General features: G+C 40.7%; 1 protein-coding gene across 1 annotated transcript in view; it reads left to right on the top strand.

Annotated features, from left to right (window-relative positions):
* Window positions 1–474: 474 nt before the first annotated feature.
* Window positions 475–26,929, top strand: part of LOC139778975 (lachesin) — a 35,216-nt gene continuing 8,761 nt past the window's right edge. Inside the window, exons 1-5 of the mRNA XM_071717157.1 lie at window positions 475–653; window positions 5,260–5,477; window positions 6,290–6,365; window positions 21,569–21,625; window positions 21,905–21,991. Coding sequence (XP_071573258.1) covers window positions 5,268–5,477; window positions 6,290–6,365; window positions 21,569–21,625; window positions 21,905–21,991 — 430 coding nt within the window. The 5' untranslated portion in view covers window positions 475–653; window positions 5,260–5,267. The remainder of the gene's footprint in view (window positions 654–5,259; window positions 5,478–6,289; window positions 6,366–21,568; window positions 21,626–21,904; window positions 21,992–26,929) is intronic.

Below are 26,929 nucleotides of genomic sequence, written 5' to 3'. Positions count from 1 at the left end.
AAAGTACGCCACTCCAGTATATCAGTAAATAGTCACTGATGCGTCAGTCTAAAGTATGCCACTCCAGTAACTTTTCACTAATTCAGATTTGGAGAGTAATGAAATTAGAATGTAGATTATAACTGCGTGGATACCCTTTTTTAGAATCTAAAATTTAAATCATAAAAGTATCTAATGTATGATAGTAAAAAGTGTTTGCAAATTAAGACGAATGATTATGCAGGAAACGATTACAAGCGATTACAGCTTGAAGGAACCGCTGTTGTTTCACACGATATAGAACGAGGTCAGGAGAGCCTCAAGATTGACGATGCGGAAGCATTAAGGAAGGGCAAGGTCAACGATAATGTTCTTATCGCGCTTGCGAAACAGCTGCTTGCTTATCGTGGCTCACAGGTTCTCTCTCGTTAGACGTTATGCGCAATGCGTTCAGCCAGATAATCTGATCGAGCAAATAATCCTGCGATCCGGCACAATTTCACGAATGTCTTGAACGTGTCTCAGTAGCATTCCGCATACAGTTATTTTTAATTCTACCTTGGCTAGAATTGTGTTACTTTGAGTCTTTAACGCGTGCCGAAAGTACCAACTTCAGTACGGACTTAAAAACTGTTAAATCGCTGGCGTGAAAAAAGGAGGAAGTATACGAGAAGGTAAATGAAAAGTGGCATCCGATAATTAACAGCTTTTAATCGTTTTATCATTTTAATTATTTTTCATCGTTTTAAATTTCAAGTGATATTATTCGGCGATATTTTACAAACGGATAATTGCCTTTTAGCCCCCGAGAGCATTGATTTCAAATCTGTCACATATTACACATATTTTACATACAGGACGTTTCATATCCGATAATATCTCAGAGAAAATATAATGATTTTATACACAAAAAGAGATAGAATAAATTTTCATCTTTGTTTTTGATAAAAATCACTGTTGAAAACTGGAAAATTAGTAACGTCTTTTTCTTCCTCTGAGCGTACATGATCTTCCTGTTACGAGGTTACGGTCGTGAAGCATGTTGGAAATAACGGGAGGTAAAGGTATAGTCTTGAAATTCGCAATTATTTCCCTTTAATATAAATTTTCATAAAGTTAGAGAAAAATTTTCATAATTGATAAGCGTACGCGTCTATTTTCGTTTTCCTTTTCTTCCCTCGCGCGGATAATTTGACGGGAAAGCAGCGCGTAGCGGTTCGGCTGGAAACATTGGGGCAAAATTTTATGCGCTGCACACTGCCTGAGCAAGCCAGCAGCGCGCGTCCAGCCATTCTTTATTAAAGGGCATACCGATCTTCAGGCTTCAAGGCCTCTTGCGTGATGAATGTAAGGCCAAACTCTCGTAACGTAACCCGTCTCGACCTAGCCTCTGCCTACCCTATATATACCTAAAACGTACCTACGTACCTTTAACTCTGTTTAACTTCCACCTGAATTAGCTTTCATCTACCTTGCGGGTCGTTCCACACATTGTTCTCCGCAATCTAACTCGACGTCGTTTACATTTCGCAGTGGCCCGTGCTAATGTTTAAACCCTTCACCGTTCACCGCGGATCACTTTGCTTGGTAAAACATCTATTACCTGTAAAAATTTCCCGCTTGAGACACGTATTGTTATAATATGCCGAGGGTTGATGAAATAAAATTCTGTGAGATGATTATATGATTCTTTAATTTCTTGGCATCGAGCAATATCTCTCTTCTGTTTTAACAATAACGCAATAATTTTACAAATGTAATTACGCGTTTACTTCTGTATCTACGCCGTTAATTAAAATTCCGATAAAGTGGAACGTTTCTTCGGACTAGATTAAAGAATAGGAATATTTTAGTAGCTTATACCTAAAGAAATGGATCGTCGTCGCATTCTTACTCACAATAAAGTAAGAAAGAAGTATTTCTAAACTAATCAATGAATACGAATGTAAAAGGAGACGCAAAAACGTTTCAAAAAAGTTTATATCTCTTGCAATTAATTATATGTAAAGCCCGTCAATGCACGCGAAGAAGTGTCTTACGTTGAAAGCACTCCGCTTCCATCGATCGAATTTGACATTGCGCGCAAAAGACAATTTGAGAGAAAAAAAAAAGAAAATGAACGTAGGACGTCCAACGGCTCCGGTCAGAGGCCTTCGTCTACCAGGAAAGCCCGAGCTTGTCTGCGCAATAAGGATCCGAAGCATTGCAGACAACCTAGGTTGGTCCCGTCCCTTCTCACCCTCAGACGGAATGTTTTGCATTTTAAGAAGGTGTCGGATATCCTTTGCGTTATCCGAAGACAGGCCTCCCTCGTTGCTTCGCGCTCGTTGCGCGGCAGGGGGGAAAGAAGGGAAAAAGGGTGCGGGGAGACGACACGAGAGGCACAAGAGCGATCCCTCCCTTGAAATCCGTAGTAATTCACGGTCCTGTATTACGTGGCAAAAAGAACACCCACCCCGGCGAGACGACCGATGCTAGCGAGGTCGCTTTACAGTGAACGAACGGGGAATCCGCGCGAGCGTGTTTAGTAGAAGCGTCCGATGTTATACATTTAACGATATTTATTTTACTTGCACGTTACTTTTTTTTCGTCACTAAGAATTATAGTTGCACGAAATTTCTCGATTTTACGTAACATATATAAATGCATTACTTATTTTAAGAACAAATTCAACTTTTTGTGTAAAACACTGATAGAATAAGTTTTTTCTTTTTTTTACAGTTGATTTTGATTCCTGCATTACAAAAAATGCGAGAAATTATGGAATTTTTCCCCAATATGTTTGCTTACAGCGTTAATAATTTTTTATAAAAAAATAGACTTCTAACGTTTTACAAAGTATAATCGTGGATAGGAATTGAAATAATAAATCATACTGTTATAAAAGAGAATATTTCTCAAAGAGAGAGTTTTAAGATTTTTGGCATATTCAAGACTCCCGAAATATTCCAAGATTTTTAAGACTTCCAAAAATTGTTTAATTCCGAATAACATTCGAAATGATTTGAGATTCTCGTCACATATTCGAATAGATTTATATTTTGAGTTAATCACTATTTGCAGAATGTCTCGCCTAATAAATAATGAAAGAGAGTAATATTCTATTCTATAAGCAGAAATTAATAAACGCTTAGAGCGACGAAAATTCGAAAGAGTCGTCGCGAATAAGCGAAAGAGTTGAAAAACAGTCGCCGGAAAACGGATTGGTTGGACTCTCGTGTGGTCATTTTCTAGAGGACTCGAAGGACAATCGCATTTAATCGAGTCGCCGTTTACCGAGGCTCTTGCTTAAAGGAGATCCCAGATGAAACGGGAGCAAACTCGATCGTTCCGGTATCCAGGATCCGACAAACCCTGTTTTTCTCTTTTTCTAGGGAAACTGTTAAAAAAAACAGTACTTTCTCTCCTCCTTAAAATACATTTTTCAAGCAGTTTTTTAATGGCTTTTATTGAATAATTAAAATTAATTGTTAATTTGCGGATTGTGGATCGTGCAATAATTGTGCAGCAAATTATAGAAAATTACTGAAATCGAAGAAAAAGATTGTAAGACAAATCTTATTCCGAAAGTTGTTCGAGAGATTTGCGACCGTACCGAGAAGAAGTATCTCGTAAATCAAGAGATATGATGTATTCGAGGAAAAGTAAAAATAGAGATTTTAACTCATTGATAATTAAGTTATATAATTTCGTAAGTACAGCTTACAATTAGTAAGTATGCGAAATTTATCTATCCGTTATATGCAAAAGTCTTTTGTTCTATAAAATAGAACTTCTATTTTTAGCATGAGAGAAGAGAGGAGAGCGCATTTAATTCTCTGTGGAATTTGTGAAGTTAGTTTCTCCATCCCTGGCCATTCAACGAATAATCGATATTATTTAAATGCTGAAATTATTTACGCCGATTTTGAGCGTTGTACGCATCAAATCAGATTTTTCATGCACGATTTCAAATCGACATCTTCTACTTATTGATCTCTTCCGCAGGAATAATAGGTTTGAACAAAAATAGTTTGTTCGGGGAAACGTAGTCGTTTGCCCTTGTTTATATATTTTTATCGCTTATGCAATCAGCTGTCATTTGTATTCGGCTTGTTTTGCGTGATATTTTTCTCGCGAATATTGTGGCAGTTTGTGAGAGAATATGGGTTAGGGGTTAGGTATATTCTTAGAAGGTTAAGTTAAATTGAAGCGCTCTTACCTCGAGGAAATGTTATCACCAGCCCTGACAACAAGGGGCAGGGGGTTGTTCATCGAAATGGGATTACTTTTTTATTAAAGGGCCGCGTGATACGCATTTAGGATTCACGATATATAGCAAAAATTAAGCCCAGCTTTCCATGTTATGTTTGTGTAAAACTTTAAAAAGTGCCTCTCTCTCTCTCTCTCTCCTTCTCTTTCAACTCATAAAAATGCGAAGTTTTGCGCCCATTTTTTATGTACGTAAAAACTTTTTATTTTTTTAATTATATTTGTGGGACATTGAAAACATTATCTTAATCTCGACGTATTAACTTAAATTATATGAAAAATAATTTTTATATTTTAATATTTTATATGCATATACCACCAACTCATCATTTAGTATAATTTCTTTTCAGTAATTATTTTATATTCATTAATATAATAATAGAGAGACTGAAAAGGTTCTTGACCGTACCAAGAAAATAAAATTTTTATAGGAGAAGAAGAGATAATAAAAGAACCGGAAGACAATATTAATGCGTAAACATTTTTATCGATATATATTATGTATATAATTGTTTCTGTAATAATCCTTCATTCCGTTTCTATAATGGTTAAAGAGATAACGATCGCAAAGAAGATGAAATATCTTAATATAAATATTTTCAACATCCACATCCGCATTCTGGCGCCTTTTTCTCGTACGTATGATCGAACAGATCGTTAGCGGACTGATAGTTAAGGCCACGTGCCACAACGTTCTGTTATCTTTATTGGCCTTTCCTATCGTGCAATCACCAATACAAATATTTAAGTAATAACGTCGTTAAAACTCCGATCCGAAGTTGACAGTGCAGAGAGTCTTAAACTTGGTGTCTTTATTCTAAGAAATGTAATTCATTCAATTAGTACATCGAAAAAAAAAATTCGCAATCGTCTCGAGTTATCCCTTCGCACCGGCTCGCAGCGCGCTCGTAATCGAGCCGGGCGAGCGAGATTTATAGACGCGTGGAAGGGATATCGATCGTAGGCCCATCGTGTATTGTTAGTAATTGGAACATTTATGAGCCAATCAATCACTTCTGCTGTTGCAGTCCCCCCTATGCTCTGGATACCGCACCAATTGGTCGGCGCGCCCCTGGGTTACTCCGTTACGCTGGAATGTTATACCGAGGCTCATCCGACTTCTTTGAATTACTGGGCGAGGGAGGACGGCCTAATGATTCACGAGAGCAGTAAATACAAGACTGTGTCGTCGCCGGACAGGCCACCCTACAAGACGCACATGACGCTTACGATATGCGATATACAGGTGAGTGAAGGCATCATCCCTCGTGCATCTTGCCGATAATCAACAATTCCATTTGTTTTTCGAAAATAACCCATTTAAGAATTCTCAAATAATTCTTCGCGTATTTGCAATTGTATAAAAATGGTTTTCGAGAAAAGAAGAAAAAAAGGATTTCTTCTTTATTATATATATGTATATATAAGAATTTATCGTTAATTATATAAACGGTATAACAATATTTTTAGTTCTTCCAATACACATTACACGAAAATTGAGCGTAAATTTTTTTGCATATTTAATGAATTAAAATTGCACGATAATCGGAACACGAAAATCGCGACGTAATCGCTGTTAAAAAAGCGCGTGACTTAATCATGTATACCGCGTTAAAATTCACGATTGGGTAATAGCGCCATATCGTAAATCACGATCGTTGCAAATGGACGATGAGCGCGACAGACGATGAACGTAATAAAGCACTCGTCTAGAATATCCGTACAAAATAAAAATGCATAATACACGGCGCTATACGACTACATAGATATCAGAATAATTTACGATTATTTAGTAATAACGGTATTAACATTTCAGAAGATACAATAACAATAACTATCGATTATCATTAAAAGAAAATACTTTGTACATTCGCGTGATTCTATTATAAAAGAATAAAATTCGTAATGAGCAAATAGTCATGAATATACGGGGGAATTAAAACGTTTCGGTTTTAAATATTAAGTTTGACAATTAATAAAGAATATTTTATTGTGATTACTTCATTAAAATTTCCATGCATTTTAGAGAGTAATTTGCTTTCACCGGTTTACTTTCAGAAAGAAGACTACGGTAGCTACAAGTGCATCGCCAAGAACCCACGTGGAGAAACCGACGGGACGATTCGTCTGTACAGTAAGTATCTCTCTCGGTTTGCCTGCATGCGCCCCGAGCCATCTCCCCTCAGTATCGTTTACTAAGGTAATGACGGTTCGTCGCGAGCTGTTTGGCGCGTTTATGTCGTTCTGTCATTCCCCGGTTGTTTACAAAGTCGACGAAGACGGTCGGTTCTCAACGAACTACGTAATTTCTACGGCACACCCGTTGACGGATACCGTGGTTTCTTCGGGCAACGCGCGCTCAGCGCACGGTTTGACACGGTTAAACTCCGCGACGAACGCGCGAGCGTCACGCGATCTTCCTCCTAGACAAATATAGCCATGTTAATTACCTCTGCCTAATATTTGCCAACAGATCGCGATTCGCAGTGGCACTTTCCTTGAATTAAATCGCAACATTAGTTGGCTGCAGTTTAACGCGGTTTGTATAAATACTGAAAGCAGCTCCACATACGTGTATATATATATATATATATATATATATATATATAGGAAAGTATATATGTATATACTACTGTTTAGGCTTTACCCCTGACTGGGTCTCAATGCTCCCACATTTTTTATGTGACACGCGTTCCTTTTTCTCTTTTTTTTTCTTTTCGATTCGTTAGTTTTCGCCTGCGCTTTACGTTACCTTCGCCGTGTGAAGGAATATAAAATGCATACAATCAAGGATTTCATCTGCGGCTTACAGCCACGATAAAACTGGAGATATGGATGAAACATGGGGACGAAGTACGACCGTACGTACCTCATGAAAAAGAGTATGAATCGGGATATGTAGAGAGCAAATAGAATCGACGGCGCTTACGAAAACGAATGCGGGGAGATCACTCCATTAGTATGGATCGGTTTTTCGCATTAGCAATATTCAAATGAAGCAAACATTTAGCATAAAAGACTACCGATAAGAGAAAGAGTGGTGAAATGTAAACCTTCCTAGTTCGATAAAAACAAAAGGCGAAAACGATTGTTCGATATATATAGAATTTTTCTTTCTTGCCGTCAATCTCGCTACGGACCTCCGCGCGTAAATGTTTAACAAATTATATATTTAGAAACAAAACGCGCATCATACATTTTCTAGATATTTTTCAATTAATTACATATATAAAAATATCCCTCTTTTAACTAAAACGGTCTCTTTGTATTAAAATCGTAATTGATGTTACAAGCATAGCTATGCGAAACTGGATAGTTGCAAATTCGCGCGTGCCGCGCATACTATCCACATTGTGGCGCAGACAAAATTAAAATTTTTTGAAAGCACCTCTTTTTAGCTTTGCAGATAAGCGACGTCTTTTTTAGAAGAAAAAAAAATGATTTTTTTTTCTTTTGCGCGAAACAAAATTAACCGCGATATATCGCGATGGTAAATCATGGCGAAAAGCATTTTCGACGGAATCCCATATTCCGACCGGATGAGTCGTTGGACTATTGGTGTGGCGCTAATGCTGAATTATTGGTATCCCCGAAAGGGATGCGGGATTAACCGCGCGCTAAGAGTCATGCTCCGCAATCAAATGCGATGCGGAGTTATATACGAGCGTCGTTATATATTCTATTCTAAGACGCGTAATTATTGATAATTGCGAACGCTTAAGGCCGGGACTATTGTCTGTACGATATGCACAAACGATTCTCACGATGCATTTTTGCCTTTATATTGATGTACATCATAACGTTGAAATTGAGACGAAAAAAATATAATAAGATATTCAATAAATTGACATATCTTGAGATTTTAGAAATTGAACTCCTTTGATGGGGATTAACGTTCTCGCCTTGCGCGGAAAAGTAAACAGCAAATAAAGAGAGGATGTGTGCGCCCTTTTTCCGTCCATTTAAAATCGTCGATTTAGAATCGACTGTGACCATCCCCATTGTTCTGTCTACGAGCGAGAGGATGAGAATACGAGGAAAAAGTCAGACCAGAAAGGAATTCGAATTTCTCGGAGCTCCTCCAAAGAGGAAGCGGAGAAATAACTTCGAAAAGGTCCCGCGAAGGCTTGGCGGAGGTACACGACGGCCCCGGGGAGAGAAGCAAACAAACCTACTTCGGTACAGTCAGTAACAACCGGCAGAAGTAACGGAATCCGTCGCGTTCCTTGAAGATGGTCGGGCGGGCTCGAAATTAAGTGGCGGCAGTTAGAGATATGTCAGACAAGTTTTATTAAGCGACATAAAAAAAGAGATTTGTAGACTGACTGAAGGAAACGAGCGATGCGGGAGAAGAGGGGGGGGGCAGGACCTTACCTCACTCCGCGGGGGTAAGTCGTCCCGCGAAGCGAAGAGGATGCCTCGGTTGCGGAGCTACAGCAGCAGTAAAGAATAGGGGAAACAGACGAGGGGTCGAGATATATGAATTTATTATTAAGGCCTGCCTAAGGGGCAAAGTACCCCTGTTTCTTGATATCCGAGCGCGTTTCGTGCCCTCGTCTTTACCCTCTTGAGGCCCCTTTTTTCCTTCGCGACAGAGATCCATCCCCTTTCCCTTCCGATTCCCCTCCGCTCTCTACTCGAAAAAGCTCGAATTTCCTGGCTAATTTATTCCGCGGTCGAGTCAAACTGCTATTTGTAGCGGTGTTGAAGCGCGGGCTTAGCGCGCGAAGAGTGACAGGTGGAACGGGGCAAAACTTACGGCGTTCGCTCGGATAGTAACAATATCGTATTCATTTGGCTCCTCGTCTCGTCCTTCGTCTCCCTCTGCCGCCCACCGCCTCTCCCCTCCCTCTTGTGATTTCCTCAGCCCGAGCGTCGTATACATAATGCAACGTCCACCCCTGCTGCATCCACCGGTTCAACCGCTCTCTGTGTCGCTGCTAAGACGCGGATTTAATAAACGGCCGTTATGCGGCTGCTTTGTCGGCGTCCATAATGTCATTTTTCACTCCCCTTAATTCGGACATGCTTGTGCATGGGACATTATCCTTTTACACGGGGTCTGCCGGGAAAAAATGTGTAACACTAAATTAGTATAAATAATGTATCTAATACTTAAATAGATACGAACGTAATATTTTTAACATCGTAATATTTTTTTGAGATAGTTGGTAATTATTATTTCTTATTGATTTTACACGATATACATATATTATATTAATAAGTTACCTCTCTCTTGATACGAGTTTACAAGGATTATTGGGTCTGTCGCTATATATGTTGCAGCATCATATTCATCGCTTTGTCGTGATAATTTGATTGTTTCTATCAAGAGTCAATTAATCATGATTGTATATATCTAAATTTTATTATCGCACTTTTTGGCAAAGTACATCGCTTCAACGATTGATATGTTACACTCCTAAAACCGTGTTTTTACATCTTGTAAATTTCGATACCGTAAAACGTCCTCGCAAGGTAATTATAATGCGACTTGCGACAGTAAAAATCTCTTAACGCTTAACAAGCTCTTGATAAAATTCTTGCAAACGGAAAACTTCTTGTTGTACTCAAATTCCTCCTGCAAATCCATACTGAGTTGTCCGGACTTTGAAAACTTCCGCGGTCGCGTGGTATCGTGGCTCGCAAAGTTCTACGAGCTTTTCATTTGGATTTGAGAATTTCACTAACGAATTCTTCAGCGTAAGATGCAAACGAAGTCGTGGCCCGGCGTGACTTTGATAAATTTGTTGTGAAACTCTTTCTGCACATGCATTCCGGACGCTGGTAACGCAGCGGCACTTAGCAATTTTGCCATCGGAGTTACACGGAGGAACGAGTTTCACCGAAAATCTCGTTTAGATTTTGAAACGTTGCCGGCAAGCATTTTCTCGCTGATATTCACGCAGATAGTATCTCCACGAAGTTATATTCTTAACTTATCCGAGAGGTGTGCTCCGAAGAAATATTCATTTCCAGCTGTATTAGTATTCCTATTTCTCGGATAATTTTGGAATATCATGAATATTACAAAATGCAATTGTTCTATAAATATCAATCACTCCTTGCTACAATATTAATGCAATTGAACACTTTTGAAAGCTTTTAGCGAGAGGTGTTAAGTTATTGTTACTCACTTATCAAGTAATAGATCCGTGAAAAAAGGTGAAGCGAGAAAGAAATATATCATTTTTGAATAATTTTTAACAATTATAGTACTACATATATATATATATAGTATTTTATTTCTACACGGAAAGGACGGTTTTGCTGAAGTATCTAAAAATTTAGCTAGATACAGATCTGAAAATAATTTTGTTGTACCATCAAAATAATTATAGTAGGTCGCTGAAGTATGATGATAATGCTGTCAAAAATATTGACATTTTAGCAATCAGTTTGAGTGTTCTACATAATTATTTTGACGCAACAAAATTATTTTCAGATCTGTATCCAACTAAATTTTTAGATAGGTACTTCAGCAAAACCGTTCTTTCCGTATAATATTAAAGCTAATTGGTACCTGCTTTTTATAATACACTTTTTAACTATGTTTTTAAAAGAAGCAAGAATGAATTTCTCATTTTTGAAATGGAGCAATTTTTAACAATTATAGTGCTGCATATATATATGTACCTTAGAAGTAAAGAATCGTGTGTCCATTTTTAAACATTTCGAGAAAGAAATAATACATTTTTTTAGATATAAAATAAAAGTAGCAACTTGATTTATTAATGATATATTTGATTTATTAAGTTTTGAATAAAAGTATCTTACATGTACAATAGTGCAACTGCCAATAACACGCTGTACCTGGTTTAAAAATTAAGTACTATAAAAATTTTCAATACGACATTTTGTAAACATTGTATCTTAGGAACTAATAATAGTAAACATAAGACGTTTTCTACACTTTATATTATACACTTTAAGCCCCTGTTATATTGAAAAGTGAATTAGCTCCATTTTGATAGAAACTGGAGATACGATCCTTTACTTTTAAGGTACAGATATAGTTTTTTAATTTATAATATTAAAGCTAACTGATATCTGCTCTTTATAACACATTTTTTAAACTATTTTTAATAGATTCGTCGTTTATAACGACGGGCGAGTAACTCGAAATTCCGTGTACATATCGTGTACTATAAATTCATAGGTTTAAAACTGCAATTCTCCTCTCCGCGGAATGGGTCTTGCAGTATAATTTACAATAGAAATCACATGAGATTTCACGTCGAAGAACTCACCGTTGAATTCTTCATCTCGAGAGGCGGGCGAACATAACTGCTTGCACAGTGGGCACTTTTCGACGGCGTGATATCGCGAAGTTCTCTATTACCTCCGCCGCTTTAATTATGAATTGATCAGACTTCCGCAAACTCGGCAGACACAAAACGGGACGTCCCACCGATGGCACACCTTTCTATAACTTCGTCAGCGCGCGGAGGCGTAAAAATTTTGTACCGGGTTGTATGGAGACCCCGCTGTCTACCTTCGGGGCATGAGTTCGTACCGCACGGCCGAAACTTTAACGTGGAGAGCCTCGGGGTCGCTTCGAAACTTTTGTCCTCCTCGTTGAGTCGCGATTCTTAGTAACCCCCGATTCAATAAATTATTTATGATGCAATGGACGAGCAATCTTACACCCCCGTTTACTATACCTGAGATACGAAACTGCGTCTCGCTCCGGCAACTCTGTATCGTAACTTTGCCGATATTATTCCCGTCAACACTGATATGTGCGTGCACTTCTTCCCTCTTCTGTCTTTCGTAAAAACGAGTTTAAAGATAAATTAATATAATTCATTATTTCATAGAGTTTGTAGAGCTGTAAAAATTTTTCAAGACCTATGAATTGTGCTTCAAAACGCGATAACGAGACACGCATTAAAAATATTCTGTATTCTGAAATGCGGAGATAATGATTGCGAAAGAAATGTTTTGCGCATGTAACGGTGTAACATATATATATTGTGTAACCTAAATGAATTCATTTACGCAAGAGATTACGACAGAAAAATAATTTCACGTTATCATAATGCGCTAATGCTGCATAATCGGGAATAATGTGCGCCGTTGTTACGGTACGGTGTATTCTCGTCGCTGCCATGCTCTGGAAATTGAGAGTCTATTTTTAATGGGCGCATTTCTCCATATATGTGAAATAATTATGGACGGCGCGACCTTGTTACCCAAATTCATTACATGTACTTCATTCTGATTGCGGAACAAAAAAGAAGAGAGCCTGCGCTTACAGCGTAGCTTTCGAGCTCTATAAATACAGATTGAGTCGCTCACAATAGCGGGAACGAGCGCTCCGCGGGATGAGCTTAAAGCTCGTAAAACTGAATCCCGAAATCTGTTAGTGCGTCTCGAACGATTTTCCACATTCTCAGAACGAATGATGAATATTCATGGCAACTTTGTGGCGTATTACGAAAGTGAGAAAATCTTAGAGCGCCGGCGAAAGGGTAATTAACTTCACGCCTCGATGCCGGCGCGACGGAAAGAGTTGCCGTTTCCCGACACATTTTTGTCTCTTTACTGTGCAAATTTCGCGTGGCGTATTTTTAATGGCCGCACGGTTGAATTAATTGCGGAGTAGCGGACACACTGCTTCGTTACTTCCTGAAAGGTAAATTCGTTAAATGTCTCGTTCTCTCGCCGTACACGCGGACAATATGCGTGCACACATATTTGCCTATGTATAAGCGTGGGAGCGGGCGACAAGTACTTTTTATGAGAGACCATCCCAGATTTACCGCCATGCAAAACCATCGTGAAAATAGGTCAGCGGAAAAATCGGCGGGGAATATCTTCGGAAAATAACAATTGCCTTGAATGTATCAATACGTATTTAGTTGTGTTTCGCGTATATCTTGCTTTTTGTTAAGCCATCATTGTTTCTGATATCTAGACTGCGTATTGTTTGTACGTTTATTATTCTTTACAATATAAAAAATTCAATGCGTATACACATATATCTTTTATTAAAACTTTTTAAAGGAGAAAGATTGACACCTTCTCGCGATCGAAATATTGCAATTATTCACTGCGAAATTTAGCGATCAGTTTCTATGATTTTACAATCTTAAAATTTAATGCTTTTTTAAATTTTAATTATTGGAGAGATCTCGCTTTCGATAATAGTAACAAAAAATTCTGAAATCTTATAATTAAGTAACCGAAAATGAATCTGCTAATTTGTTATTTTGATTAAATTAGCGTGTTAATTCATTTATTCATTATCAGAACGATATTCGTAAATAATAAAAACAGTTAAATATACATTTTCGATGCGATATCATCGCTGGATAAATCAGACTGGATAGAGAAAAAAAAACAAATAACGACGAGAAAACGGGACTTACGTTCTATTGCGGCGAGTTTCACGCAAAGCGAGCTAATACCTATAAAAGCCGTTGCAAACGGCCGAAACTCATCAATCTAGGGATCCTGTCTGCGACTTCTATCAGTTTGTGTGCGCCGCCAACGAACGTGCGCCGGGGATAATGAAAGAAAAAGTGTCGACGTCCGTGTCAAGCTTTAATTGTCATCCTTTATTGGATGGTCACTCGTTGCCATGTCAAGGTAGTCGCAGTGATGTGTAAGCTCAGATCACTCTGGCACGCGTCTGCGTCTTTGGCCCTCCTCTCCTCCCTCCCCATCTCTTTTCTTCATCGCAGGGAGGAGGATTTCAGCTACCGCTTCCTCGTCGTTCGTACCTCTTGTCGGCACCACGGGGGATATCTCTGAGAAAGAGATGCCAGATGAGAGAGCAATAGAGAGTCGCTTGTATAATTCATGGGACCGCCCGGCGTTCGTGGTCGATGGCTCAACCCCGTCCGTGCCGCTACGCCTCCTCTCTCGTTCTCCCCCTCCCTCGTCCCCGGTCTCCCTGCGATAGTAACCCCCGCAGCATCTCAATGCTGACCGACCAGCAGATTAGCCCAAGGAAATTGCCAAACTTCTCTTCGCTCCGGCAGGAAAGTCGATTCCGAAAGTCGTCCCTCAAACGGCCAGTAACATCGGTCCGCCGGGCGACTGCGCTCTCCCTCCGGCGTCTGTCTCTTAAACAAACTAATGCGCCGTAACTTTGTCGCACTCTCTGTGCCGATGGGCTTTTGCGCGTCTCCTTTTGCGTTTGCGCGAGCGCTAATTCGGCTAGGAAGATCCCTTTCGGTATTGAGACCGAAGGAACAAACAATAATATTCGATTTGTGAGACGGGAGAATAAATCGCTCGCCGAAAGTTTCTACACTAATTTCATAATATTCGAGCACAGCTTGATAACACGCAATAATGTAATATTTGGGACAATCTTTTTAAAACCTGGTTTAAAAATTTAACAGCGATACATCGATTAATCAAAATATCAATCTAAATAATTAATTAACAATACCTTCGCTGTTTTTCACTAGCATTCCGATCTTGCGTAACAAAGTGTCCCAACAGCACTTTGATTTGCATTATAACGAGATAAAGTATACAATTAATGCGCAAACGATTCAGTTATGTCGGAGATTTGCTGCGAAATTGCCTTCACGCTCATTTAATGATACCGGCTTCCAATTACCATTGGTAACGGCGAAGGTAAGCAAGCGGAAGATGAAACGCCACGAAGATGGTAAAAGAACCGCCTCAATCGGCGTCGAACGAATGGAACAGTTCGACGAATAGAAATATATATATCTACGTACGGTAATGCGATTAAAGGGGGTGGTCTAGGAGGGCGCGAGAGAGAAGGGAAGGAAAAAGGAGAAAGAGGGAGAAAGAGAGAGAGAGAGAGAGACGGAACGCGCGTTAAAAAGAAAATCCCGTGAAGGAGGAGAAAATATTTCCATAAAATCCGCGAAGACGATGCCTTCGAGGGAAAGCCAATGTTAGTTCTCGTTCGGTGGATTCGTCGGAATCCGAAATCCGTCCTTGCGGTTTGTCGCAGGCGGGTTTCAGACGTCAACGCGATTTCATCCCGCCGTAAAATATATAACTGCTCCACAGACCCGCCACGAGAGGAGTAGCTCTGCGAGCTTGTCTTTCGAAAACTTTGAGATTATAACGACACGTCAAACCGATGAATTTCTAGCCGTCCATTAACGTTTATTAACACATCATCGTAATAAGATTATTGTTAATTCGTACCTCTAAGATCATATTGAGAACGCTCCGCGATGTTATTCATCGTATTTGTGATATGGGGCATGAGAAAACTTTATTGAATTCGAACAGCGTAAGCAAAGAAACTCGAGCTGTTTAGGTCTGGTCGGGATGAATAGTTATCCCAGTAGTTAAATCAGCCATCTCGCCGACGTACTTCATTAAAGTCGGCGTTCCGTTTACGCTCTTGCCGATTACGCTACGTGTTGCGCGAGTCTTCACGACAGGATCCGCCCCGAGGCTGGTGTCGAAAGCAGATAATATGGATAGGAAACTCAGACAGTAATAATTCTCAATACGCGGATAGAGAACTCTCGCAATTGTTATTCCGAACGGGGGACGCGACGGTTGCTTAACTGAAATAACGAAAGTAATTCGTCGAATTACTTGAATTTCAATTAAAATAAATTAAAATTGAATTAAAAAAGAATAGTATTATTGTATACTTTAAATGTATACTTTAAATATAGTGATACACGTAGTGCTTAAAAAAATGTTCTGCGCTTAAAACAAATCTAAGAACTTTAGAGATTGGTTTTAAATCTGCATTCAATAGAATTTAGATTTTTACATAAATAACCTATTATTCGCAAGGATTAATGTATTTTTAAGAGTGTTAAATTTACCAATTTAAAGATAATTACGAGATAACAGATCGGCAATAGCATAAAAAAGTTAAATCGATTATCGATTTAAGTATGTGAATTTACTGTTCCAACAAAGAGCTGTATTTTAAAGACCGACAAAAAAATCGGCACACAGTTTACTGAGTTTGGAAAAACGTATAAAATTTACAACATTATTATTAGGCTATCAAGATCCAGCTCGAACCGTAAATGGCATTTTTCCCGGCAATAATTATAACAAAAATAACGCGAAACTCACACGGCGATAAACATGAGAATGAATATCAGGATATAATTTATTTGCAACGTGAATAATCTCTAACAAACGAGACAGATTTTTTTCTTTATTTTTTGCTTCGGGTAAACGCATTATGGATCTCGGGAAAATTGTTGAAAAATTAATTTCTCTGCAGACTCTAATTATGTCGATTCGAGATCTTTACTGGTTGCCGCGATTCGACCGGACGCTCGGCTACCGCGCGCATCGGGCCTTTCGCGTAAACGACGGCCCGATGTATTTAGTAGTCGCACATCGGAATCGGGAAGCCGGAAATGACAGCGGCTGGAATCCGAGGTGGCAGACGGGTAACGTATCGAGAGCCAAAGGAGAGAGAAAGGGCCACGGGGTATCGCCATAAGGGAGACTCGCTGACGGCGGTAAGATTGATTGGAGTCACGGGATGGAAAATTAACGGTCTAGCCCGGGTGGTCCAGGGTTGGGCAAAAGGTGCAGGAAGGCGCCGCGCCGCAGTCGAGGGATGGCGCCGTGACAGCCGCCGCATACTAATTCCCCACTTCCCCTCACCCTTCCTCGGTCTGTCTTTCTCTCGGTTTCCTTCACCCTCTGTCTCTCTCTCTCTCTCTCCGTCTCTCCCCCTCGTCACCCTCGGCATCTACGAGCTGTTTTAGCCACCCTTAACCGCGCGCATCCACGCCCTCCCGCTCGGACGACCGCGCCGCTCCGCGAGGAAATGCCTTCCGGCGAACACCATTGGCTACTTTATCGAGATCACCGTTTGGAAATACGGTCCCGAACAAAGGCAGCTCTGATAGAATTATAACTATGTTATACCGGCCACCGTAACCCTTTCTGATCGTTACGGGATCTAACTAGAGACCCGGGGCAAGCGCAGGAAGTGAAATGATTTCGTGGAGAAACTGCTCTCGGAGCCACTCGAAGATCTGTCGAGAGAAAATTCGCAAACACAACACACCTTTTGTGCTCTTTTGTCACGTGCGGCACGTGCGGCGACATGCCGCGCCGCGCCGGTAGGAAGCCAAAGATGGTTTGGGAGCAGTTCCCAACCAGCGGCATTGGTAATCCCCACGGGATATCAGCGCGGATCGTCGCAACATCCGCCTTGAGACTTGCCCGGTTGGCGCGTTAATGGATCGATGCGTCACAAGGCGCGTTAATGTGACGAACCGTAGGTCGGTAATTATCAAAGAGGGCTTTGACTTCGTGTTTGCGGAAGACGCGCAGGGGCAAGGGTCGACGGGGGATCGAAGATATATCGGCCGGAGAGCTTGCTAATACGGCCTGTATATCTGCCTCTTCAATCGCTAATTGAATCAAACGGTCGAACGTCTTCGATCGATATGCTAGTGAGAGATTTCGGCGCGAGTAATTACAGACATGTAGCGGCAGCTGCTGACAAAAGCGGGTCGGCGCCCGCTACTACCATTGTTTCGCGCGGAATTGGGTTACGCGATCGTAACCCGACGAAGCCTGGCAATTTCCTGCTTGTCGTACCGCGCCGAGATTCGATGACGCCTACGGCAAATTATTTCCTACGGATCTGTCGTCGATTTAGTTAATGATCGCGGTCCGACCGCAATAATGGCAGCATTGACGATTGGTGGCCATCGGCCTGGTCGCCTGTTCGTACCGTCAACGATTTACAATTCAGACCGCGTGTAGTTTAATTACGGCGCGCTGGGACACGCGAGATAAAAAATGTACGATACGACGTTACGTGGGTTACGGGGCCCGAACCATCGAACGTTTGTTGCCGATTTTTTGACTTTCTTTTGGAATTGATCTTTTCTCGTATTTCTCGTATCAAGGATACTGCTACAATAATTTTTGATAAATTAAAAATTGAATATATTGGAAAACTTTTGGCAAACTTTAAAGAGATCTTGAGAAAAGAAAGTAAATAATTTGATTGAAAAATATCATCAATCATATTCTTCAATCAATTTTAAATGAATATTTATTAAAATATTAGCTTAAATTAATGTATATTAACAGATATTAATGGATATTGATTAAAATATATAAGCTTAAATTATTTTCAAAGTTGGGGAAATCAGAAAAATATAATAATCACGGTCGATATTTTCGCGAAAAAGAAAAAGATTCTAAAATGATCTAAAGAAGTTGCATTGACAAAGATATTCCAAGTAGTTTTATTCTTCTGGAGTACCCTGTATTTTAAAATAATGTTGCGTATTGCAAATTTTATGATTCAAACATCACTCTTGAAAGCACTCGTTCTTATGGCTTTGAATAACATTTCGTTGAAATTCACTGTCGTCATTATTTAATTTTCAATTTTCTAATGTGTGTCTTACTCTCCTGAATCAACTTTGATACTTTAAACTTATTGCATGCCTCGATATAACTGACGTTCTACGTTCTACAAATAGATTCATTGGTTTTCTGATTGTATGTCATTCATACTGTGCTAGGATACGCTGCCAATTACCCGCGCGGTATATAACATGAATAACATTTACACTAGACAATATATGAAGATCTTGCATACTCATCGCACGATGGAAGGAGAAATTGGATGGAAGGTATAGATGAGCGAATGGGGGAAACAGATCGTTTAGTGACGTACCGATGAAAGGGGATGATGCTATTAGGTTAATTAAGGCGTCTTAAGATTTTAATGAGTTCTCCTCGCTCACCGACGATGAAGCTAAATCAATACATTTCGGGATGCATAAATTTGGCGAACAATAGATTGCAACATGTTTCGTTTCCAATATCGCTACTAGATTTTATTTACGATTTTTCTTTCGACAGAATGCTAAATTGAAAAGAAAATCTCGACATATCTACATCTACAGCTAAATATTTTTTATTCACGGTAAACTTTCGTAATAATTTTTTATAATTATTGATGATCAGCGAATTCTTTCTTGCAAAGTTGCAGCAGTCTCTCCTTAAATTAAACTTTGATCGGGTCGGCTACCGAATCTCCAGATTTCAGTACGCTACAAACACATATATATTAATCGGGCATAATGAAAGAGTTGATTTGTCGGCGAAGGCCGGCGCGTTAACCGGTCCAATCATCAATCAGCCCAGTGAAGCTAAATGGTCAGGACAACGGGTTTTAATATCTCCTGAGGAAAATAAAAGTTAGCGCGATAAATCAAAGGTGAAAAGTCGCTGCCTTACTTTCTCTCTCTTTTCCCCTTGCCCTTTTTTCTTCCTTTCTCTCCCCCCCCTCTCTCTCTCTCTCTTCCTCCTCTTTCCTTCCTCCCTCCCTCCCCTCTCTCTCTTTCTTTTTTTCTTTCTCACTTTCTTCCACCATCTCGCTTTTTCCTCATTGCGTTCTCAGCTTTAATCTCTTCGCCTTCCATCGGTGACTTGCAAAAATGATAAATGAATTTCATCCACCGCGCGTGCCATATTTATATCTATAAAACTGGATGGTAACCTCATAATAACCACGATGACGAACGACGACAATTTCTAATGATAACATTCGTATTTTGTTTCGACACACAGATATCGAAATATTGATCTCTATAGGTGTAGAGAAGCTTATGGATGACAATCGCAAATTTAACGTCTCGCCGTCCAATTTTCGACGACAGAAGTTTTATTGATTTACATTCGCATCCCCTCGTCTCGCGCGTGTGTACGGCGACAAACGTCGCGAGATAAAGTTGCACGTCGGGATGTCGTTGTTGCAATTTTTGCGGCAAACATTACCGCACGGGCGAGTGAAACGGGGGTTGGAAGTCATTCAGGTATTATCTTACGGAAAAGACGGCGGGGCTACATATTTGCATTACATTCGCGTGTGTAAACACGTCTGCTGAGGCGCATACTTTGTCATCCTATCCTATTTACCTTGGGGAGAAACGCACCTCCGCAACGTGCATCGCGTGCACCCTCTCTACAACCTTGCCACTTAGTAATCGCTCAGGTGCTTGTGACAAATAGCAATGACCTCTTTCGCTGCGGGCACATCCTCCACATCGAGGCTATCAATGGATATTACCCTTTTAAATTATGCCGTTGGACGCGCAACAGAAAGAAACACGGAACACCGCGGGAGAGATAAGCTATTTAATTCCATGAACAGCATTTAACCTAGAATTTGTGTTCGTGTTCATATTAAAGGGATATATTTCTCACGCAAAATCTAGCTTTTAATCCCTTTGTTCTGTTCCCTATTGCGCACAACCTACATATCTCGAGTACGCTCGAATTGAAATGTATGATACATGTTTCAGCATAACTTTGTTTTTTATACTCTGCAAAAAAATTTAGAAATGGAGAATTGATAATATTAAAAAAATATTGTTTACAGCGCCTACAGAAGGAATATATAAAATAATAAAAATGGACTAACAGCGCAAGTGAATTTTCTGTGATCAGATAAACTTATTATAACACTGCTAATGCGACAAAGCCAGCGATAAACGTAACAATTATAACGAAGTCATCAAGTAATACTAACTAATTTTAATTAATGCCACATCCTGCGAAATTTTTAGCAGATATTTCCGCAGTGAGTACGCCCAGCCGCGGACAGCGGCGGTCAGTAATAAATCCGGCCTACGAGGCGTTCGCTAAAGACAAATTATGAAATTACGAATAATTATTCAGGTATATATCCCCGGATAAGTTACGCGTGGAGGCGCGTGTAGAGGTGGAAGGCGCGGATGTCGGTAGTACCGGAGTAAAATATGATGTAGAGTTTGGCCGGCTTGGCCGGCGCTACGGCAGCTAATACGTTCCGGGAGAGAAGTTAGTAACAGGTGGCGCGATCCATAATATCGCGCGGTGTAGAATTCGCCCAATCTGGGAGGACAAAAGTATTTTGTCCGGTTGCGTGTAAATATATAAGTGTAACACGTAATTCCACACGGTACATTTTAATTTCATGTTTGTTTCATGTAATTTCTCGAATTATCTCAAAAGTACACGAGGATTCAAAGTGATGCACATCATCGTATACCTTCCTTAGATTCGCATAAAAAAAATGTAAGCAATCGCAGGCGGCCTCGGTAACAATAGGAATGAAAACAGAAAGAAATACGAGCGGTACTATAGATTGGAATCGAGGGTGAGGGCTTGAGAGAGAGAGAGAGAGCACATCTCTCTGAAACACTGAAAATAATTGTGTTTTTTTTCCACGAGAATTGCGAAAAAATGATGAATGAAGAAAGACTGAGCCTTTTTGTACGATTGGGAGATATATGAATACTTTGCCACAAAGCTCTGCAAATAAATTTCGCGTGAAATATGCGACGTCAATGTAGATCCGATTTTTGAAGATGGAAAATTGTTTTGTTGCAGTGTCCGCACCGCCAAGCACCAGTCCTAGCCCGTCTACCACAGAGGTCCCTAAAAAAGGTAAGATATTAAAGACAGATGATGATACCTCATGATGATTTTATGTATATAATATATATATATATATAAAATCACGCAGTGCAAAATTAATAAATACGCATATATATTATAAACTATTATAAAGCATTGCAAAATTAGTAAATTACTGCGTATTGCGTATTGCGCTATTAGAACTACGTAATAAGATTTAATGCTTCCACATATATACCACAATCGATATTATTCACGTCGTACTCGCTAGCTTGAATCTAATTTTCCCACGCGCGTTTACTTTTGCAGATTGGGAATTCATGGCGGAGATGAATAACTCTGTTTACGGAAATCCAAGTTCGCTGACAATTCAAAATGAGAAGAATATCAAGACAGGTGAGTACTCGAAGTGGCATATATCTTCTTTTTACGTAATTTTCCAACGTACATCATCGCAATTTCGCGAATTATGGGATTGATTCTGCAACTTCGCATTTCGACGAAGTGATGCAGTCGTCGGCTGTCACGCGAGCGTATACGAAGAGTAACAAGCATTTTAGATATATTTGGAAGAAGTATTCTCTTGGATCTTTATATATCTCTATCTGAAGAAAACACATCAATCATTTAGATCTTTCTCACACGTTCAAAAAAAGAAAAGTAATAAGATACGGAACAGAATTTAGACGTGACAATGTCAGAAGTAATATAAAGGAAGAAATCTATTAAGCAGAATATTTTCCACGAGTTTTGGAGAAGTATTAATTTCCAATGAACATTAAATGCAACGTTAAATGCGTGTAATCAGAACTTTTCAGACGTATTTACATATCGTTATTATTAGTATCGTTATGAATCATTCTTGGCGAATATGAAGAAGAGTCAAAGGTTTCAACTGCAACCTGTATACTCTGTACGTTAGTAAAATCTCAATCTAGTTGGAGCGGATTTACATATTCAATCTAGCATCACGTATAGTCAAATGCCATCCCATAACTGGATTTTCCAGCAACATACTTTGAATCTCCGGTGCGATTAACTTCGATGTTAACTAGAGCCAGGGGACCCACCAGAGAATCCCGAGAATCGATTGCGGCTTTAAGAGTGGTTTGAAGAAGGGTAAGCAACTCGCTTTAAAGCTCTCTATGGAGGGCGAAAGAGAACCACGGAAATGAGGTCTATAACGGTATAACAATTGGAATTTTCCGACGACGCGGCGACGGATCTTCCTTTTGTAATGTAAAATTATATCGAAAAATAGACATTACTGTTCACATAATGAATTACGTCAAATAACACACGCCCATTATCATATACGTAATTATGAATATTATTGATATCCGCATAATCTCCAGCAAAGGAGGATTCGCAACATTCTAATTGCAAAATTCTATAGAGATTAAATCTATTAAAAATTGAAGACAAAAGATTTTTATTTGATGTATCACGTTACCTTGGAAACCAAGCGTTTACTTAAGAAATCAAAACGCAGCGGTAACTGTCAAAAAAGTTTAGACAGAACGAGGGTGGTGAATAAAAAGAATGGAAGAATAAACATAAAGGTAACAGAGAGGCAACTGAAGTGCTGTTCGTAACAGAAACACATGAGTGGTGGTTATGTGAGAGAAAGCGAAAAGGATAGATGAATAGACAGAAGCTAGAAAGAGAAAGAGAGAGGGAGAGGGAGAGAGAGAGCTGGGAACAAGGTTGACTGAGGTAGAAGAGATCCGTGTAACATCAATATTTCATGTATGCTAACACGCCGGAACTAATAATGCTCCAGCGAGGAAGACCCAAGAATAATATCAGCCGCCGCTGTGTAGACCGCGGCTTCTCCGTCCCTATCCACGCCTTTCCCCCCTCGCCCCTCTATTTCTTTCTTTGTCCTTCCCTTTGCTCTATCACCTAAAACAGCAACGTGCAGCGCCCTAGCGTCCTTTTGCGCCCTGTGTTAAATTTAATCGAAAATTCGTGTCTCGTTGAGCTTCGCCGTTTCTCTACCGTCTCTACCGTGTCTACCGTGTGTCTCCACCCTTCCTTTCCTCCACGTATAACCAATGTCATCGCCCCGGGGAGCGGGTTGAGAGACGGCGGAAAGGTGAGAGTGAGAAAAGATGAGGGCCGAAGGGGAGAAGCGAGGAGGATGGTGAATGCGACGGGATGTGGTAAGTTTGAATACGGCATATGTCTCCTTGTCTCTCCTTCTCTATTTGCGAAGGCCGAGAGGAAGGAAAGGACGGGCTGCGAAGGAAGGATGAGGTTTGTAATTGGTGCAACATCTGCGGTCTGCAAGGTGGCATTAATGTTTGCTCCCTTCGTGCTCTCTCGCCCTCATCTCTGTTCCCTCCTCCGTTTCCCCCCCCTCGATCTCGCCGGGGCTCCGAGAGGGAATCGTCTTTTTCCCTTATCGCGTTGTTTCTTTTTCTCTTCTTCCTTATCCCGGTTACATTTAACCGTGTCTGCTTCCATTTCTCCCTCCTCCCCTCCCCCCAGTTCTTTTAAGCACTTTATTTTTATGTCATCTTCTTTCCTTAACATATCTGTTTGACTTATTCCCTTTTAGTCCGCCAGCGTCTCTTTTTATATCCACGTTACGCTCGTTACGATTCCAACAGTTCTCTCTCGTATATTTCGCAGTACATTTTTTCCCGGTTAATTTATCTCGATCTCCTCCGCCTACCTTTCGCCTTGTCTTTTTGCAATGCCCTCTTTAAACAATCTAGCGGTCGCCGCCTATTTGCGCCGTTGTTTCTCGTTATTCATATCGTTGGAAATTCAAGGGCGCAAGTGTACGCTTAAGATTAAACAGAAGATTTGCTTGAGTTTCCTCCATGCGGACGGGAAACTCAAGCATAAACAAGCCTTATTTGCTCGCAGTAACTTACGACAATCTGTTGTTGAGAATATCTAAACATAACGCGGCGCGTTTTAACTTTCCCTAGTGTGAGGTGGTGTTATTTGTTATACAGAAAGGCAGGTTTGCTTGCAAATGCCACAATATAAAGCACAGACAACATAAAATTATTTTTGAGAAAATATTTTCAGAGCTTTCTCTCCTCAATATCTTCTCTTTTCTTTCTTTGCGCGTGGATACTATGCGATGCCGCGGGTTCTCGCATATTCGTGTGTGTATCGGTGTTAAGCCGCCGTGTAATTGCCATTGCAGGCATTTGTCCATTTCCGTTTCTCCCTTAAGTCGCGCCGCGCGCAGCTCGCGCGAATGGCAAATTACATACAGAAGCCACGGTACACGCGGCCTATACAGCGATAAGTCACTTTGAGGCTCCGATGGGAAACGGGGCAAGTATTGTCGCGGTATCGTGACATCTCCCAGAGCACATATGCCCTTAGGTGTCGCTTAATTCCCCGGGGCACCGTTGTCCGCCTGTAATTCGGGGAGAGTATGTATAGCGATTGGTTTAGCCGCGTGCTTTCGTACGATTAACACGTCCCCTATTCTACCGTGCGCGAGCACGTACAGAGTAGGAGCGGAGGCGCGTAAGAGCGCCGTTCAACAGCGCAGCCCTTGTCGCTCCTGTTGTCGTATAACGTATATAAAGCGAGATCAAATCGCTTCGTCAAATCGCCGAGTCGAAAATCATTTTATCACGTTTATTCGACGATGCGTCCCGCGCGTCGCGCGTCGCTGTCGCTTCCGCGTGAAATTATTTACGACCCCGAATTAACATCGTAAAGGCGCATTAATTAGAACGGCGCTCGTGACGCCGCCGTGACAATATTGCGCGCCGCGTGACACGGCGGTATAAGTTTAGATCTCAGAGCGTGCGAGACGTTAGACCTCTGTTAATTTTCTTGGGGCACAGTTAGCCGAGCCACCTGGGACAAGGAGTATCATTGACTTTGTCGCGTGCACGGCCAACATCAGTCCGCCTGATAGCGCAAGGTAAATTGTATACGTTGACGCCCCCGCGCGCGCCAACACCGAGACAGTTTGATATTAACGGAATGCAGAACGGAAAGCTAAATTCACAATCTCAGCGAAAATAGTTAAATGCGTCTGCACCGAACCGTCAGCCTCCGAACCGCGCGCGAACGTGTGAGCAGGAATATCATGACCCACCGGACGTAAAATCAATGAGGGGTAACTGCGCGAAACGGTAACTTTTTATATGGGGGACTTATTTGTGCAATGTCCCCGACAACAGTTCCTCTTTCTGACAGCAGAGTCGCGAGGATTACCAAATCGAGGATTATCAAATCCAAACGGAAAGTCGAATCAATGCGTGGGCAGTTGGGCACGAAGCTTTATCTTCTATTTCTCTCTTTTTTTTTAACCAATACAATCTTCTGTACGCACGATTCAGTCAGTCTCGAGTGAAGGACCATTCTGGACAAAACATTTTTGTATAACAATAGTGCCCCGCAATATTTTACTACCGAAATGTCCAGTCGTGGGAATCTTATTAGATATCAATGCACCCCCTTCATCATCTCGTAAATGACGAATTGAAACCTGATATCGAATGTATCGACAAATTAAGTACAAAATGCGATTCGTCCTCTTCCCACTTTAGATATTTCAAAATCCGTATTTTGATCCGAATGGACACTGGTGCAGATGGACGTAATGCAGATGACGTTGCAGTTTTATGTGCGATAAACGAATTTTCGATTCGGATTTTCTGAAAGCGTTTATCAATATTTTTATCTTCTCTTATTCCAACCTGTCGCGCAAGAGCATCGGATTTTCGCGCCAGTTTAATAGCCACCATGTGTTGATCAACTTCCAAATAATTACGTACGTTTCGAGCACGTTTATTTTTCACGGGCAGTTAATGGTGGAGCGAGGATTTTAATTTGCCCGACCATTCGCAGGGACCAACGATGTCAGGATGCAAATTAAGCATAAATTTCATCGCTATATTCAGTTCTATTGATATCTGCATTTCTGCATTAACCACGCTGCGCTTTTCTCTCTTTCTCTTTTTCTCTCCCTTTCTCTCTCAACCCTTTTTTTTCTTTTTCGGAAATTTTCTCACGACTAACTCTTGCTCGTTGCTCCGCAACGAAATCCTGAACTACTACATATAACGAAGCTTACGCGCTCCCGGTGGAGCTTATACGTGTCCATACTCGCGCGATGACGGCGGGCTATACGTCTGGTTCCCTAAACACGTCGTCGCCCCACGTCGTCGCCCCACGTATACAGAAACAGCCGCATCGCGATAGAGATTCTCGCATATAGGAAACTATGGAACCGGCCCGGGCGCATGGATATACGTATAGCGCACGTTACACATTGTCACTGCTAATGTTTGGTCGAGATTTGCATACGTCTGTCTAACCTATCCATTGCGTCGCCGTACAACGGTT

The sequence above is a fragment of the Temnothorax nylanderi genome, unplaced genomic scaffold (assembly GCF_030848795.1).
Source record: "Temnothorax nylanderi isolate EJ_2023f unplaced genomic scaffold, tnyl_v1.0 TNYL_tig0204_pilon, whole genome shotgun sequence".
NCBI lineage: Eukaryota > Metazoa > Arthropoda > Insecta > Hymenoptera > Formicidae > Temnothorax > Temnothorax nylanderi.
This window is presented reverse-complemented; position numbering and strand designations above follow the sequence as displayed.